General features: G+C 40.7%; 1 protein-coding gene across 1 annotated transcript in view; it reads right to left on the reverse strand.

The window, feature by feature from the left end:
- The window catches only part of LOC108790270 (probable threonine--tRNA ligase 2, cytoplasmic), a 41,838-nt gene that overhangs the window by 23,311 nt on the left and 2,939 nt on the right, over positions 1-15,588 (reverse strand). The window contains exons 3-7 of the mRNA XM_018560493.1: positions 7,904-7,978; positions 3,072-3,118; positions 2,590-2,754; positions 2,302-2,484; positions 1,378-1,479 (exon numbers count right to left, since the gene is read on the reverse strand). Of these exons, the coding sequence (XP_018415995.1) occupies positions 1,378-1,479; positions 2,302-2,484; positions 2,590-2,754; positions 3,072-3,118; positions 7,904-7,978 (572 nt within the window). The remainder of the gene's footprint in view (positions 1-1,377; positions 1,480-2,301; positions 2,485-2,589; positions 2,755-3,071; positions 3,119-7,903; positions 7,979-15,588) is intronic.

Below are 15,588 nucleotides of genomic sequence, written 5' to 3' on the forward strand. Positions count from 1 at the left end.
TTTTGTGTTTAAAAACACATTAGTTGGTGAAAGCGCTCTTTTGACCTATGTGATGTGCATGCAACAAACAACATTTTCTTTGCATTTTGGAGTGCTGGTGACCTACCTTTATATCTTTAACACACATTGAGGTATGTGCTACCTTTCATTTTCACACATTGTTGTGTTCTTTAAAAGCATATCAGTGCTTGTTCTGAATGTACTTGCTCTGCTTGCATGCGGTTTATATGTTGAGCTGATTGGCTTTAGTTACTGTTTGGCTGCCAATTTTTGGCCCAGCTCTAATTGAAAAATGGGAAGGGAATGATACCAACAGTCTCACCCCCAGCTTGAAATGTTGCCGATTCAGCAGGACCGAGCAGTGTATAGCCAGGTTTAGAGTAACAAATCTGCTTTGCCTGGGTCATTAGTATCAGTATGAATGCAGCTCATAGAGCTATGAGCAATAATTCATTTTAGCAGGGTGTCATTATGCATGTACAACTGTTTCCTATTGCCACTGTTTCTCTATGGAAAGTCCTTAAAAATTGTACTACACCACATATCTAGCACTGGTGGGCCAATTAAGGAATCAAAAAGGGCACAGACAACTTGTTTTAATAGGTATTTATTTTTGTGAAGTACAGCTGCATCTTCCATTGCAAAAAATCCAAACTAACAGTTTGCTGATATATAGGTCAGTCAAAGGAAACGTGTGTGCAAAAAATAATTAATATATATATATAATTTTTTTTAAAGCCTACCTTAGACGTTCCACATGTAAATCAGCTTACAGCTAAGCTGCCCATTCATGGGAATCAGCTGAAATTCTAATTGTGGATTTCCTTGTCAGCACCATCCGGCTCAACACACCAATTGAAAAAAATCATAGTTAGGTAGAAAATTATCAGCTGCAATCACTCTTCAGGTATTCTGGCTGGCACTGGTTGTCTGAATACAAAAGCCAGTAGAGCCAAGCCAATAGATGAAGAAAATCGGGTGATTTCTCTTGTTCAGCCAACTGGGCTGGATGAGAGGAATCTGGCGGTGTCTTGCCAGCATGATCCCAAATGGGGATGAAATCGTTTGAAACCACCTCCACGCTGCTCAAAGCGGCATTTTCAATGATTTTCCATCGCTTTGTCCCCTGATAGCAGGAAATGTTAGTGGTTGAAAGGCATCAAAATTGTCAGCATAAGCCTTGGCAATACAAAAAGCGTGCCATTGCCTAGTCACATCATAACCCATGCACAAAGTCAATTCTTCAGAAAGACTTTTGAAAGATCTTTTAGCAAGTGTGAAATATTTTATATATTACAATGTTACTAACACACCTCGACATATCATTCAACAATGCTAGGATAATTGTGTCAGTTTTACAGTTTGATCCTCTCTTACCTCCTGACTGGCAGGAAGGGTTGCTTTCCCTTTGGGTCGCCCTTTGTTATCCTCTACTGGGATCTGACTTTTCTTCAGTAAAAGTAAAGACTTGTCTGGAGACTATAAATCAAACATAAAAAAATGATGCGTTCAACTGCAATATAATATAAATTAAACTGTCAAAAAAAGATCTCTCTTCTTACACTACAATCTGACCATACATTCTCTGTACAAATCAACTTTAGATCTATCAAAAACGATGTAATATAAAGACCAACCTAACTGTCCAATCAATTCGTATCCAATCAGGCAAGCCCTTTCACTACAAACTTGTTGGTAAATCTAATGAAGACTGAACAATTAGATTGTGTGGTCAGTTTTAGAAACACTAGAGTCCAACATGCAATACTTTAAAAACTCCAGGCAGAAATTTTAATAACTCTTGCAGTGGAGGCTACCCCTGTACTGCAATGGTTAACTGCATGTTTTTGTCTAAGGTAAAAAAACAAAGTTATACTCACCTGATCCTTAGAACTGACAGGCTCTTAGAATGGCCTTTGGAGTGTCTTTCCCTCTCCTCTGCAGCGGTCTAGCAATCCTCGAGTCATCACGTCCATTACAGTGTAAATGGCGCCGAGTGACTTTCCATCGCTGGAGCAGACGAGGAGAGAGGCTGGAGGAAGCGTTGAAAGCTCTGAGGATTAGGTAAGAATAACTTTTTTTGTTTTTTTGACCCTATACAAGAATAAGCAGTTAAACCCTTGAAGTGCTGGGAGTAGCCCCACTGCAAGGGTTAAAAACAAATTCGGCCTGGAGTTTATCTTTAATGCTTATAAACAGTTAAATATATATAGCTTTCTATATACAGTAAAACTGAAGGATACTTCTAGAGTCTGCATTTAAATGAGTCTATAATTCTTTTATCTGTAAATATATACTCACTGGGTTTTGAAACAGGATGGTCCATGTGCTGTCTAATGACTTAAAGTGTGACTCCTCAAAGCGCTCCAGCCATTTGGGTAAAATGTGGTTATTGACATTTTCTAATTGGATGCGAGTTGCTTGCTCCCTTATCTCCTCCAGCCGATGTATGATAATTGTAGATGCTGGCTCCTTTACATCATCCTTCAAATAAAATACATTGACATTAACAACAAAAACAAAATGTAATATGGATATTAAAGTTAAGGGTAAAGCATCTGTGTAGCAAAGATATGATTGAATCCCTACCTTAAGTGGGAAAATGACCTTCCATGACCGGTGTGCTGCATCACAATATTCCCGTTGATGAACAAGCTGAAGGAAGCTGAGCTGTCCGCTTTTTGTTCTTGATGGTGCTTGTGCTTTATGGTGACATCTCTGTGTGGCTACTTCCTGTTCTCTTCCCAGTTTTCCCTGTTCCACAGTTATTGTGCAAAAGAGCAAGGAGCAATCTGATTTATTTTCTACCCGTTAGGAAATTACAACTGGGGAGTGTGAGGGGAATGATGAACCTCAAATGGAACTGTGGCAAGGCTATGGACATTAAAGTGGAGCTCCAGGAAAAGGAAAGTACTTTTTTTTTCACAAATCAATCGCAGGATGTGGCCATGGGCTGGTAAACACAGATCTGAGTGTGAACATATGTACAGATGGATGCCCCTGGATGCAAAGTCTGTGTCCAGGGCTTTACATCCATGCCTACACACATGTCCATACTGGAATGTACATACAGCCACAGCGTCTCTCAGCCTGCCATTGACAGATGTCTGCATGCACCCTGTAAAAAAAATAAAAAAAAAAATCACTCTCAGGCACCTGCCGGGAGTATAAACAAAAAAACAGCCCTGTCCAGATGGCAGCTGGGCATGCTAAAAATGTAATATCCTACTACTACTACTGTCATCACCTGTGAGCTTCCGCCACTCAGACAGCTCGTGTTCAGTGAAAAAGAGAGCCGCTTGCTCTGCAGCTTACTTTCTCTTCATGCATTTAAAAAAAAAAAAAGAAAGCCTTATATTCTCTTTACTGAATATAAGGTGTTCTGTGAATGGATGAAAGGAAATCCTGTAATTTACCTGCCCCTCCTCTCTCCTTACCCATTAACAGGTCACCTTGTATTCAGTGTAAAGAGTGGCTTTTGTGAATAGATGAGAAGAGAGGAATGGGGTGAACAAGCAACACTCTTCTTCGCTGTACTTAGGCGGGAACTGTCAGTCTGAGCAGAGGAAGCTCACAGCTGACAGAAGTAGTAATAGTGGTAGTATTAGAATAAAACACATTTTCCTGGAGTTCAGTATATATATATATATATATAAAATATTCTTAACAAGCAGTAAATGCACTTTAAAACAAGCCCTCATTAAATTCGGTAGCTGCAGGTGCGCTGGAGCCACTGATCCTCAAAGTTACAGCAACTCAGCTTGATCCTCCCAAAGCTGAGGGGGACAGAGCATGGGTAGTGGAGCTCCTGAGAGCCAACTTGGACAACATCAGTCCTTTTGCTTTGAACATTGAGGATTCATTGCTCCACAGAGGTCAATGAAGGCTTGTTTTAAAGCTCCTTTACCGTTTGTTACAGTGTATATACAAACAAAACATTTTAGCTAAACATGCACTTTAAAATAGACATTCAAATTTTACATATTTAAACATGTACATCAATTATCCTATTGAATATTTTCCAGGCTAACCCAATTTTCATTAAAAAGTAGATGTGTGACCATTCTATCAAGTCCAGGCTAAATTAAAAGCAGGATATTGTTTAAAATGCGGTGGTATTCAAATTTCTAGATCAACAAAAACTATAGACCAAATGCACAAAGCTAGCAAACCAGGAGGATAAGGAAACCTATTTTTTTTTTTTAAAGGGACAGCTATTTTCAGCCAAAAATAAAGGCAGCCGGTGTGGGAGAAGGGCAGCAACAGCATCTCAGGTTGATAAGAGCTCTTAGCATTCTCTGACACTCTGTCTGGCTTTCTGCCCAGCTCACTGACGTCATCGGTTTTCAGGGAGTGGAGCGGGACACTCTGGCTGGCATCCGGCCATGCTCCTGGCAACCAGTGACGTCAGTGAGCTGGGCAGTACCGGACAGAGAGACGATGACAAGCATGGCTCTGACACAGCCGCCCATCCTACCGCATCCAAAGCTACAACCCTCCCCAGCTCTACGGCCTCAGGCCGCATACAGGGTAGGGATGGCCCCGAGCCTAACCCCAATAAAATTTTCAGCTGACTGCAGAGCTTACTGACAGCTGATCAGAGAATCACCCCCTTGTAATATGGGAGGTGTTTTTTTCAGTTTCAGACCTACTCAGTCCTGGCATGCCAAGGAGCAAAAGGTGAACACATATGAGAACTGCAACTTGGTGGTGTCATTTATGGGACCATTTGGGTTCAATGCATTAAAGAGCTATTACTGGAGAACTAATGCTTTCCAGCACAATGCAGCTTTGCAAACAGATATTTCTGGTACAAAAGCACAAGTTATTTACAAATGAAACATAGGCTACTTTAAGTTTTGTATATTTTTTAATGTCACATTGGGGGAAAAAAAAAAAAACACACACACACACCATACAAAAAGTTTAAAACCAGTAAATGACAAAAAATAAATACAATGTAAAAAATAAAATAAAATAAAAAAATCAGCAAAAACATTTTTAAAGGGGAGGAAAAAGTTGATACTACATAGGAACAACTTCTTAAAATAATTTATTCTCAATTTATCTGCGCTCCTAATTTACTCCTACACAGCCCAAATAAATCAACCCAATAAAGCAGCAGGTGAAATGGTGTATAGAAAATACACTGCATGTATCGAAAAAACTCAATTCCACTGCACTAATAAAACCTAAAATAAATACAAGACCCAAAGCATAAAATGTGTAACCAAACAAACAAAAACAATAATAAAAAAAAAAGACAACAAAAGTGTCTCTATTTAAATAAGCCAAATTAGCATATAAAAGTGCTTCAAAGTGGTGCAATTATAAACAGTCCAAAGTGCTTCTTATAACTCTCCTACACTCTTTTTTTCCTCTGTGTAACAATGGCAATGGGAAGAGAGGAGAGATGTGTGAATTATGATTGATATGGGAAATCTGTCACTAATGAAAATGATTGTGGTTCGACTAAAATCTGAATACCAAATGTAGGAGAGGAGAGATTTATGAGGAGAGGCTGAAATTGGGAACCTTTAAGAAGCGCTATCTGACCAATATTTATTGGTCCATTAAATCTGGTAAGTGAGGGCAGCACATAGAAAAGCCCAGAGATTCTTTTCTAACAGATTCTGGAATATCTCATATGGACTGTTTATAATTGCACCACTGGGAAGCACTTTTATATGCTAATTTGGCGTATTTAAATAAGGACACTTTTCAATTGTCATTTTTTTTTATTATTGTTTTTTGTTTGGTTACACATTTTTTGCATTGAGTCTTCTATATTGATTATAGGTTTTATTAGCGCAGTGGAATTTATTTTTTTAATTAAAATAATGTTTTTAACACATGCAAGCTTGCTGGAAGTGACATTATTTGAAGATAGAAATCTAAAAATATATATTGTGAGTGGGGGATAGAAGCTGGTTTACTTTTCGGAATGCACAAATTGAAAACCGAGAAGACTGTCCAGTTCAATACTGGACAGGTGGTAGCCCTAAGGGTAGCTGTACAAGGACAATGTTTAAGTAGCATAATCACGCTACTAACATCACTAATGATTAATCTATTTCTATACATACAAAATAAATGGTTAATATGGAATGGCATGTAGTAGTGATTCATCTCACACAATGTTCTAAATGTACAAGATTGATTGCTACTATATGCTTCTTGTGTACCTCAGTCCATAGGGAGCCATTTGTATAGCAATTAAGCAGTAACAATTTTGGAAGCGTGACTGTGCTACGAAAAACGCCTGTCTGCACCTAGGATTAGGGGTATGCTTCCTGGAGGCTATGCGGTTCTACTTCCTCCCACTCTGCATTAGCAATCACATGGCAACATTTCTTGGCCAAGTCTGAAGCTGACTGGTTGCTGTGAAAAACGTCTTAGTAGAAGCATTTTTATTATGATAAGATTGCTGTATGTCAGGGGCTGTAACATTCTTCCAGGAGTGTAGCAGAATCAGAAGCAAACGCGTTCTAAGACTGGCCACACATAAATCGGTTTTTGTTTTCATCTTTTTTGTTTCTTTTAGTCTTTTTGCGTGCTGAACGAGAATATAATTTTGTCTTGTCAAATGGAGAGGTGCCAACTGGGCCACACACTTCGTCAGCAGGACTTGGACAAAATTTAAGCAATGCATGGCCACCTAGATCACGGACAAAGGGGGCTAGGGTGGACTGATACAGTCGAGTCTGGATGAAAAACTGAAGTACTAATTCACACAGTAGGTGCTGCTGTTGGCGCCCTTCCAGCCAGCATCCCTCGATCAACTGATCGAAGGAGTTGGTTGGAAAATTCTCAGCCAAAACGCAACTGGCAGCCAATCAGTTTCTAGCTCCATTTGGGCATTCTGACAGCGGCCGGCAGAATACAATGGGGATTGAACTATCTACGCTCGTAAATGTTGATGGAGGAAACTGTTCTATTTTTTTCCATTTATCCCGTGGGTTGAATGAAAAAGCAAAACCCCTTCCCTGTATGCGTCAAGGCTTTATATTTAAAAGGAGAACTATGAGGTGAGTGATTTTTCACTCAACCTCATAGTTCGAGCCGACCTGTGACAATGAAACTGTCACACAACGGCTCAATAGATCGGGAAGTGAGTGAACATATACCGTCGCTAGCTCACTTCTCGATCATGTCCCTGCCGAGAGCCATGACTGTCAGTCACGGCTCCCTGCAGGGATTCCCCCCCAGCGTTGACTGGAGGAACGGACGGGGGAGGGGGCAGGTACAGCTGGCTCTGCCTCTAGATAGGCAGAGCCAGCTGTCACTCACGCAGCTGGGTGGATCTCGACAGTAATGTCGGGATCCGTTCCGGCTGCGGCGGTCTCAGTATACTGCGAGCTGTAGCTCCCTATATACTGAGCTTTGGCTCACGGGAGGACAATAGTTGATGTCCTCTCGTGACCCTGAGGAGAACTATGGGGAAAAACACTTACCCCATAGTTCTCCTTTAATTCTAAATGGCTGAGCACCTTTAAGAAAGTAACCTAAAATCCATTAAACTCTGAGTTTAATAGGCAAAGACTTGTAAAGAGAAACTGCAGCATCACAGTGCAGTGACCATTGATTGATGGAGAGCTTGCAGGACTGACAATGCACTTTTACTTTACAAGATAATTGCCTTTATACTAATTAGCCAGCAAACAGGCAGAACCCGTGTATTGTGATGAACGGTTCACTAGGGCGGCTTTAGGGATTTGTGCTATCCCTGATGCTCTCATAAATATTGATTTAGCCAACAAAATGGCTTCCTCCTCTGCATTATCACAGACAGCTGTAAAAACAATGGTTTGTAATATACAAACTGGCAATGTTAGCATTTCCCATGTTCAAGTTTCCTAGAAGTGGAAAGCCAAGACATTAAATCCACATTGAAAGCACATACCTCCTGCTGTTGACAGTTGGTTCCTTTGTTGACATTCTTGTTCTGAGAAGCCAGATGCCTTTGTACTGTGGATGTCTGTAAGAAATGACCAGTATACACCAGTGAACATGTTGTTCTAGTATTGTGGGCTTCTTAAAATACATTTCTGATGCATTGAAGTAGGAACACAAGAAATCCAGTAAGCACATAGAAAGGAAACATTCATGATCAAAGCGGGCTTGTCATGCAGAATTGTTAAACCTCTCCATCATATGTCAGCCTGGGTAAACGCAGGAACACAGCACTGCTAGTACTCAATGATATTCGTAGAAAGCAGCTGTGTGAATTTATTCCACTTCTCATGGAAAAGCAATAACAAACCACACTGCCTGACTTTTGGAGCCAGTTTGTTTATGCTGTATACTGGGAAATGTTTCATCCATTTTTAAATGACGGTGTGCATGCTTGGGGTGTTTATAATTAACATCACCACTAAGATAGCAACTATTAAACATACCATGACCCCCACCACCACTCAGTTTGCCTGCAACAACTAATCGACATAATCGATTATAATCGATTGAAAAAGTTGTCAACTTTTTCAATAATCGATTAATCGGCTTCCGATCAGTTGGCCCTGTTCACAGCTCCACACGCTGTGCGCCGCACCTCCTCCCCACCTCACGCTCGCCGCTGCCAGACCCGCATCCACACGCCGCACCTCCTCCCCGCCTCACACTCACCGCCCACCCACATCCACGATCAGCACGGGGGCGCACAGGGACATGTAGTAAGGAGGAGCAGGTGTGGGGTGATGACAGCCGCCGATAGACAGGTCCGATCTCAGAAGCAAGTTGCTGGAAGACTGCTCAGGTAAGCTTTTCCACACGTGGTGCTCTATAATGTATTGCTGGGATTTGTATTCCTCTATAGCTGATGGTACATTGTGCTGTATATTATACATATGAATACAAATCCCAGCAATACATTATACACTGTATGTATAATGTATTGCTGGGATTTGTTGTACTCCTATATAGCTGGTGGTATTTTGCATTGCGTTGTATAGGGAATACAAATCCCAGCAATAATACAGTATACAGCGCAATGCAGAATGCCGCCAGCTATTATGTAATATTGCTGGGATTTGTTGTATTCCTCTATAGCTGGTGGTATTCTGCATTCATTGCTGTATAATTTTACACTTTCCATTTCACTATATTGCACACCACACTATCTTTCTTTTTTCTTTTTTACTTCCACCGCTCCAAGCTTGCTCCTGTGATGGACTACAACCTCAATACAAACTAGTAGTCCCATCACTGGAGCCTTTTTTTGAACTCTATTTTATGGTTTATCCGATTAACCGATTAATCGAACCTAATAATCGATTAACTAATCGATTTTGAAAATAATCGTTAGCTGCAGCTCTACAAGTGACACATGACTATATACCATTCCGGTCATGACGCAGTTTTGGGTGCATGGCCAAATCATAGGTTCCTTTAATATGGTGTGTGATGACCCCTTCAAGTACTGCTGGTGAAAAATGTAACTCACAAGAGAACAATCTTTTTACTGGACAAACATTAAGATGAGCATTGCATTATTCAAAAGGAAGATTACAGTGCTACCCAGTACTAGAAGATCTTTGAAAAAAAAATGGCAGATATTGTAGTCTCAGCGATTTGCTGTTTTTGGTCTGGCCTAGGAGGAGGAGTGGCCAAACAAAGCAGAACGTGCATATCACATAATGATCTCTGCACTTGAAAAAAGATAAATAAAGCTGGCCATACATGCCTTGCATTTCTGCAGCATTTGGATAGCCGTGTAGGCACCATTCCATTCAAGCCAACTTTTGTCAAAAGGAGCTGGTCAGAAAAGTATCGACTGAACAGCCAATCAGCTGTATTCAATGTACAGGTATTCTAAAAAAGCAGCACACCTGCCACTGTCAGAATACAAATGTCTGGTTGGGAAGATTCCCCATCTACTCTATTTAGCATGCATGGGGGAATCTAGCATAGGTTTATGCCCAGCTTAACATTAGTAGTCTGGTGTGAATCAACCCTTAAAACTTTACACAATTTATTAATAGAGAACTATGGCCTAACCTTTTTTGGTCCTCTTTTGGTTCACAGGAGTACATTTACTAATGTATTCCTGTGACCCAAAAAGTCAGCATCTAGGAGGGCTACCACCCACTATTTGCTGACAAAGCAGAGCCGCATTGCAGCTAGGAAAGATCCCAACAATATTGTCTGGATCCACCCCGCTGTCTGATTGACAGCTGACTGCCTCTCTAGAGCCAGGGCCAGCTGTGCCCATCCCCTACCCTATCTGTCCCTCCAATAAGCACTGAAGTAACAGAGAGAGGAGGAGGGAATCCCTGCAGGGAGCGGTGACTGACAATCACCGCTTTCTGGATGGAGAAGACCGTGAACTTAGCGATCAGATGTTCGTGATCGCTCAGCACATCTGCAGTGTCCCATGTCGGCTCTTAAATATTGGGAAGAGTTAATTTTACTCTCCCAATGTTTCTCATTTAATTACTCTAATGTACCATGAGCTGAAGGTAGAATCATTTTTAGCAGGGGTTCCCGCAGACCTAAAATATTATTTCAAGGGTTCCTCCTGTTTCAACAGTTGCTCTATATTGTTGGTAGAAGGGAAGATATCTGTTTAGTTGCACCACTGTTTTTCCTTTGTTATAGGCTTTAGAACAACAGTTGGGTTAACTATTTATGGCATACACTACAGTATGAGATACATGTGTTTTGATAATATGTTTCATTTATAGCTACCTTTAGAATTGTAGCAAAATGAAGTAGGAGAGAATTACACTGACACTGTATTAATATCTGTTTAGGGGGTACATTAGTTCTGATGCCTCACTCTTTGAAGAGCATCGGTAATCTAAATCAGTCATTGAGGTGTTCAGAAACTCCATTGGCAAGAACTCCTTATTAGAATTCCCAGTTCTTACCCCTCTAATGACCATGGCCTAGGCACAACCAAGAGAGAGTAGGTCTGCACCTGGTAAAACCTGTGTATTTCATTAAAGGAGAACTATGGGGTTAGGGCTTTTCCCCATAGCTCTCCTTAGGGTAACGGGAGGACAAACTAGCGTCCTCCTGTCACCCTAGGCTCAGTATACCGCGAGCTGTAGCTCGCGGTATACTGAGACGCCGCAGTATACCGCGAGCTGCTGCTCGCGGTATACTAAGACGCCGCAGCTGAAGCGGATCCCGACAATTATGTCTGGATCCGACCAGCTGCGTGACTGACAGCTGGCTCTGCCTATCTAGAGGCAGAGCCAGCTGTACCCGCCCCCTTCCCCATCTGTTCCGCCAGTCAGCGCTGGAGGATCAGAGCGGGGAGGGGGGAATCCAGCCCCTCCCCTGTCACGGCTGAGAGTCACGACAGGATCGAGAGGTGAGCGAACGCCGGTATGTGTCGGCTAGTTCTCCTTTAATGGTCACATCTTGACATGCTAGTATTTTCATATGAATAAATGGGAAGCTCAACAGAGTTCAGTTGCAGAACCTATGTTTCTCGGGGGCCCCATAAAATAAAACGGTTCACATACATGCATCCAACACTAAAATATAAGTTTTAGATGGACTTTTATTTAGGAAGTGTGATTGCCAACACAGACCACACACATGCACATTAGTTCATGTTAAATTGCTCTAGATCCAAAAAGGAAAACTCATGCTGAACAGAGCTGAAATAATGACCATGTACAGAAATGTACTGACTATATGACTGTCTTGGCAGACATTTAATGGAAGTTTGTCTAGATCTGCTGCTTTTCAATCAATCAGGTATGTATCAGGTATCTATGATCAGTAGTTAAAGCTCTGATCAAACAGCAACCAACACAGTTAGATAGGAAAGGAAACACAAGTGTCCACAAAGCACTTACCACAATTCTTGCCACCAAGAAAGAGGGAACATTTGCATCATCCTGTGGCAACATTGCCACTAGACCTGCCAACCAATACCTTAGAATACATTCGGCCCAATTCACATGATTTTTTCACTGAAATTTTCTTGCTCTGATGAGGTCTTTGCACCTCTGGATTTCTATTTTTTCTATGCACGCTACGTGGAAGCGCAAAACTTTCCACTGGTGAATTAGCCAAGTGCACATACAACAAATTAATTTTCTGGCTTGACTTAATCAGTGTCAGGGGTTAAAGTGGGTTTTTAGGTTGAATTATAGACAGCTCAGTTTATTTTGATGAAACAATTTGAACTGCTGACAAGCAAGATGGAGCCTTTTCTGGGAGTTTTGGAAAAGTTTCAATGCCCACAAGGCTGAATCGTTGGTACGTGTTCCCTGATTTCCAACACAGGTTCACCATTTTATTTATTCCGCATTGAAAAAGCAAAACTATATATTCTCCCAAATTGAGAAAGCATGTCTATATTCTTCCAAATCGAAGTCTAAAATAATTAAATTTCTAAGGGTGTACTAGTTGAGGTCATCCAAACATAACAAGGCGAGCTATGCAGCATGACTATATGTCTTGCATTTTTTTTGTATGCAAAATATCAGTTTTTAAATTAAAGATTTTGTAAGCTTTTAAAAATGTTTTTGCAGCATTTTTGTTTGACATTTGCATTGTAAGTTATACTGTTGTGCTTTGTTTTTAGGTAATGCAGGGCCCGTGCTTACCTTGAATCCTACTAAGGGAAGCAATCACTCTCCATGAACACTCTTCTCCCTTTTCTGGCATTTCAGCACACAAAAGTGTGTACGCACAGACCATCTTACTTGGGAAAATGTTTAGCTGCAGCCTAGATCTGCAGAGGAATACTCATGACCTGGTGATGGGCTTGGTGGGAACCATGTTTGCCCAAGCCCCCTCAAAACTGTGACCAACACACCAGTTCAATTCATTTTGGCTGGTGCATTCCCTGCCATACAGCTACACGTTACAAAGGGGGCAGGGAATGCCCAAGCCGCCGCTGCAGTGATTGGGCCGAGAGGGGAAAGGTATCAGTCATAGTTTTGAGTGGGTTTGGGCCATTTCTAACCAAACTTATAAAATCACTTACTGGTTGTTATTGACAATCTTATTATTTTTCATTTTCTACTAATATTTATAAAATTATATAAATTCTAGTTCAGATTAAAAAATAAAGAATCTGGAGTCATTGGTATTAAGAACACCATTTTATTATTTTTCTCATCGCAATGCATGGTGTTCCAGATTTTTAGAAAACACTTTATCTTTCATTAATGGATTATGGGGAAACCCTCTTTATCATAATTTAGGAGTAACTGCACCTTTTCTGGACCTTCTCTCCTCCCCATCACTTTCAGTGTAGATTATATTTAGCTACACCTCCTCTGACATTTTCACTGCACAGCCTTAGCCCACCATCTTCAGAAATCTCCCTAGTTGTACTTGCACACAGGTGCCATAGCCACCATTCACTTCAATGGAAAGGCTGTCAGGCTGAGGCCAGGATTTCCACTAAAGAAAATGCCACACACTCAAAAAGGAGCAGGGTTATAACTATGTATGACTTATGAATGTGCTAAGGCAGAAAATAACACATATCCTTCAAACACAACCTTATTTCACCTTAATGTATGGTAATAATAATTATGTGCAAAGAGAAGCAGCAACCCATAGTTACTTGGTTTTAGATTTCCTCAGCTACATGCTGTTTAACAATAAGACCCCATTCACACCTAGGCATTTTGTAGCTCAATTGCCTAAAGTAGGGTAAACACGTGTCTAATTTTTCATTCAACCCGGGTGCTGCATAAAAAAAATAAAAAAATAAAAATAGAAGAGATTCCTCCATCAACACTTACGAGCATTGATGGACGAATACCCTGCTGTTAGCATTGAATTTTCCAACTTGTTCCTTCGATCAGCTGATCAAGGGATACTGGGCGGAAGGGTGCCAACAGTGGCACCCACTGTGTGAATTTTGGCCGGTTCATCAGGAACCGGCTGAAATGCGTACAATGTGTACCCTACATAAATCTCTACAATGCCCAACGGGAAGAATCCCATTGTTTCCTATGGCTCCTGTTTACACCTTAGCATTCTGCCACATGTATGTACAAAATGCCTGTAGCTCAAAAAAGCACATGAGCTTCTTTTGAAGCAGAGTCTAGCATTTTGGTCCCAAGAGGCTTTAATGGGAGTGCCTGAAAAACGTGCCTGAAACACGGAGTGATGCACGTTTTTCAAGATTTTTTTTCCCTGGTAGCTAGTTTTGCATTGGCTACAAATAAAGATAAAGCTCAAGTCTGAAACTTTTGCAAAAACACATGTACAGATGCTCAAAAATAATACATCCCAAAGATGTTCAGCTTAAAGTGGCATTAAACCCTCAGATTTTTGAACATAAAACCATACTGTAATGTGTGCCTTACTGCAATACATGGTAGTTTCCCTTCTCTTTGCTGCTCTTCCTTTTAAATCGGTATCTGTTCTCATGCTGGGCAGAACTTCTGTTTTGCAGCAGACTGCCTTGTCTCTGAAATGGATACATGGTGTCTGTGTGTGGGTTTGCAACCTGAGCCAGCACTACAGGAAGAGGCACTCAGCTGCAAAGGGAAGTTCTCCCCAAGCATTGGAAGACATGAGGATTTAAAAGGAAGAGCAGCAAAGAGAAGGGAAACTACCATGGATTACAGTAAGGCACACATTACAGTATAGGTTTATGCTAAAAAATCTGAGGGTTTAATGTCACTTTAAGTGAGAATGGGGCCTTAATGATCATTTTTGCTACTTTTTCAGGGATCTTATAAAAAGGGATCATATAAAGATCTAAAGCAATTCAATACTTTGGAACACATATAGTATGGTGACAAGGTTCTGCGAGATCATCTTGTTTTAGTAAATTCATATTGACACTGAAACTGTGAAATGTATTATTAGTCAAATTAAAACTATTTACAGCAATACTGGAGATTTCACTTCATTGCATATGTACTAATGTGTTCAAGACAGAGGACAATTAATAATGATTTCTGATTGGTTGCTATGCATTATTGCATGTTGTGTAACTGCTCTTTGCCATGTTAAATACACCCATGTAACTTCATTATAACTGTTTTTCCTACAGGACACAAATGCAAATTCAGGTAAATATGAGGATGTAATAGAAATTAGAAAAAAGAAAAAGAAAAAGAAAGGAGAAGTTGTTGAATATGTAAGACAGCAGGTGTAAAAGTCAGCATCAGATCAGATCTGATGAACAAGAAGAATGACTATGATATGCTCGTCTGTAGAAATGAGATTTGGTGAATCTTTTAAAAGGCTTGCAGGTTCCGTGAACAGTTCATGTCATGAGGAAGAGATATCCAAAAAATGTGTGAAGCAGAAGAGAAATCATGAGGGCATGAAAGAGGAGATGATCAGGTAGGAGGATAGGAGGAGGTCATTTGCAAGGTGAAGGTTCCGTTGGGCAGGGCACCTGAGAATTAGGGAGAAGATGTGAGGAAGGTTGTGGTACATTTAGGGTAGAATATATAACTGGATCATGTGTGCATAACGAAGGCAGAATGGAGACTGACAGAAAAATGAAAAGGATCTTACACACTACTATGTTCTTACCTACTCTTCCCATGAGTGGACTCCATGGCCATTGGAAATATACTGCATGGTTTGGTTTTATAGCATATACAACATAAGACGCATAAGTCAGGGGTGGACAAATTAATATGGCAG

The sequence above is a fragment of the Nanorana parkeri genome, unplaced genomic scaffold (assembly GCF_000935625.1).
Source record: "Nanorana parkeri isolate BGI_ZX_2015 unplaced genomic scaffold, ASM93562v1 scaffold459, whole genome shotgun sequence".
Taxonomy (NCBI): Eukaryota; Metazoa; Chordata; class Amphibia; order Anura; family Dicroglossidae; genus Nanorana; species Nanorana parkeri.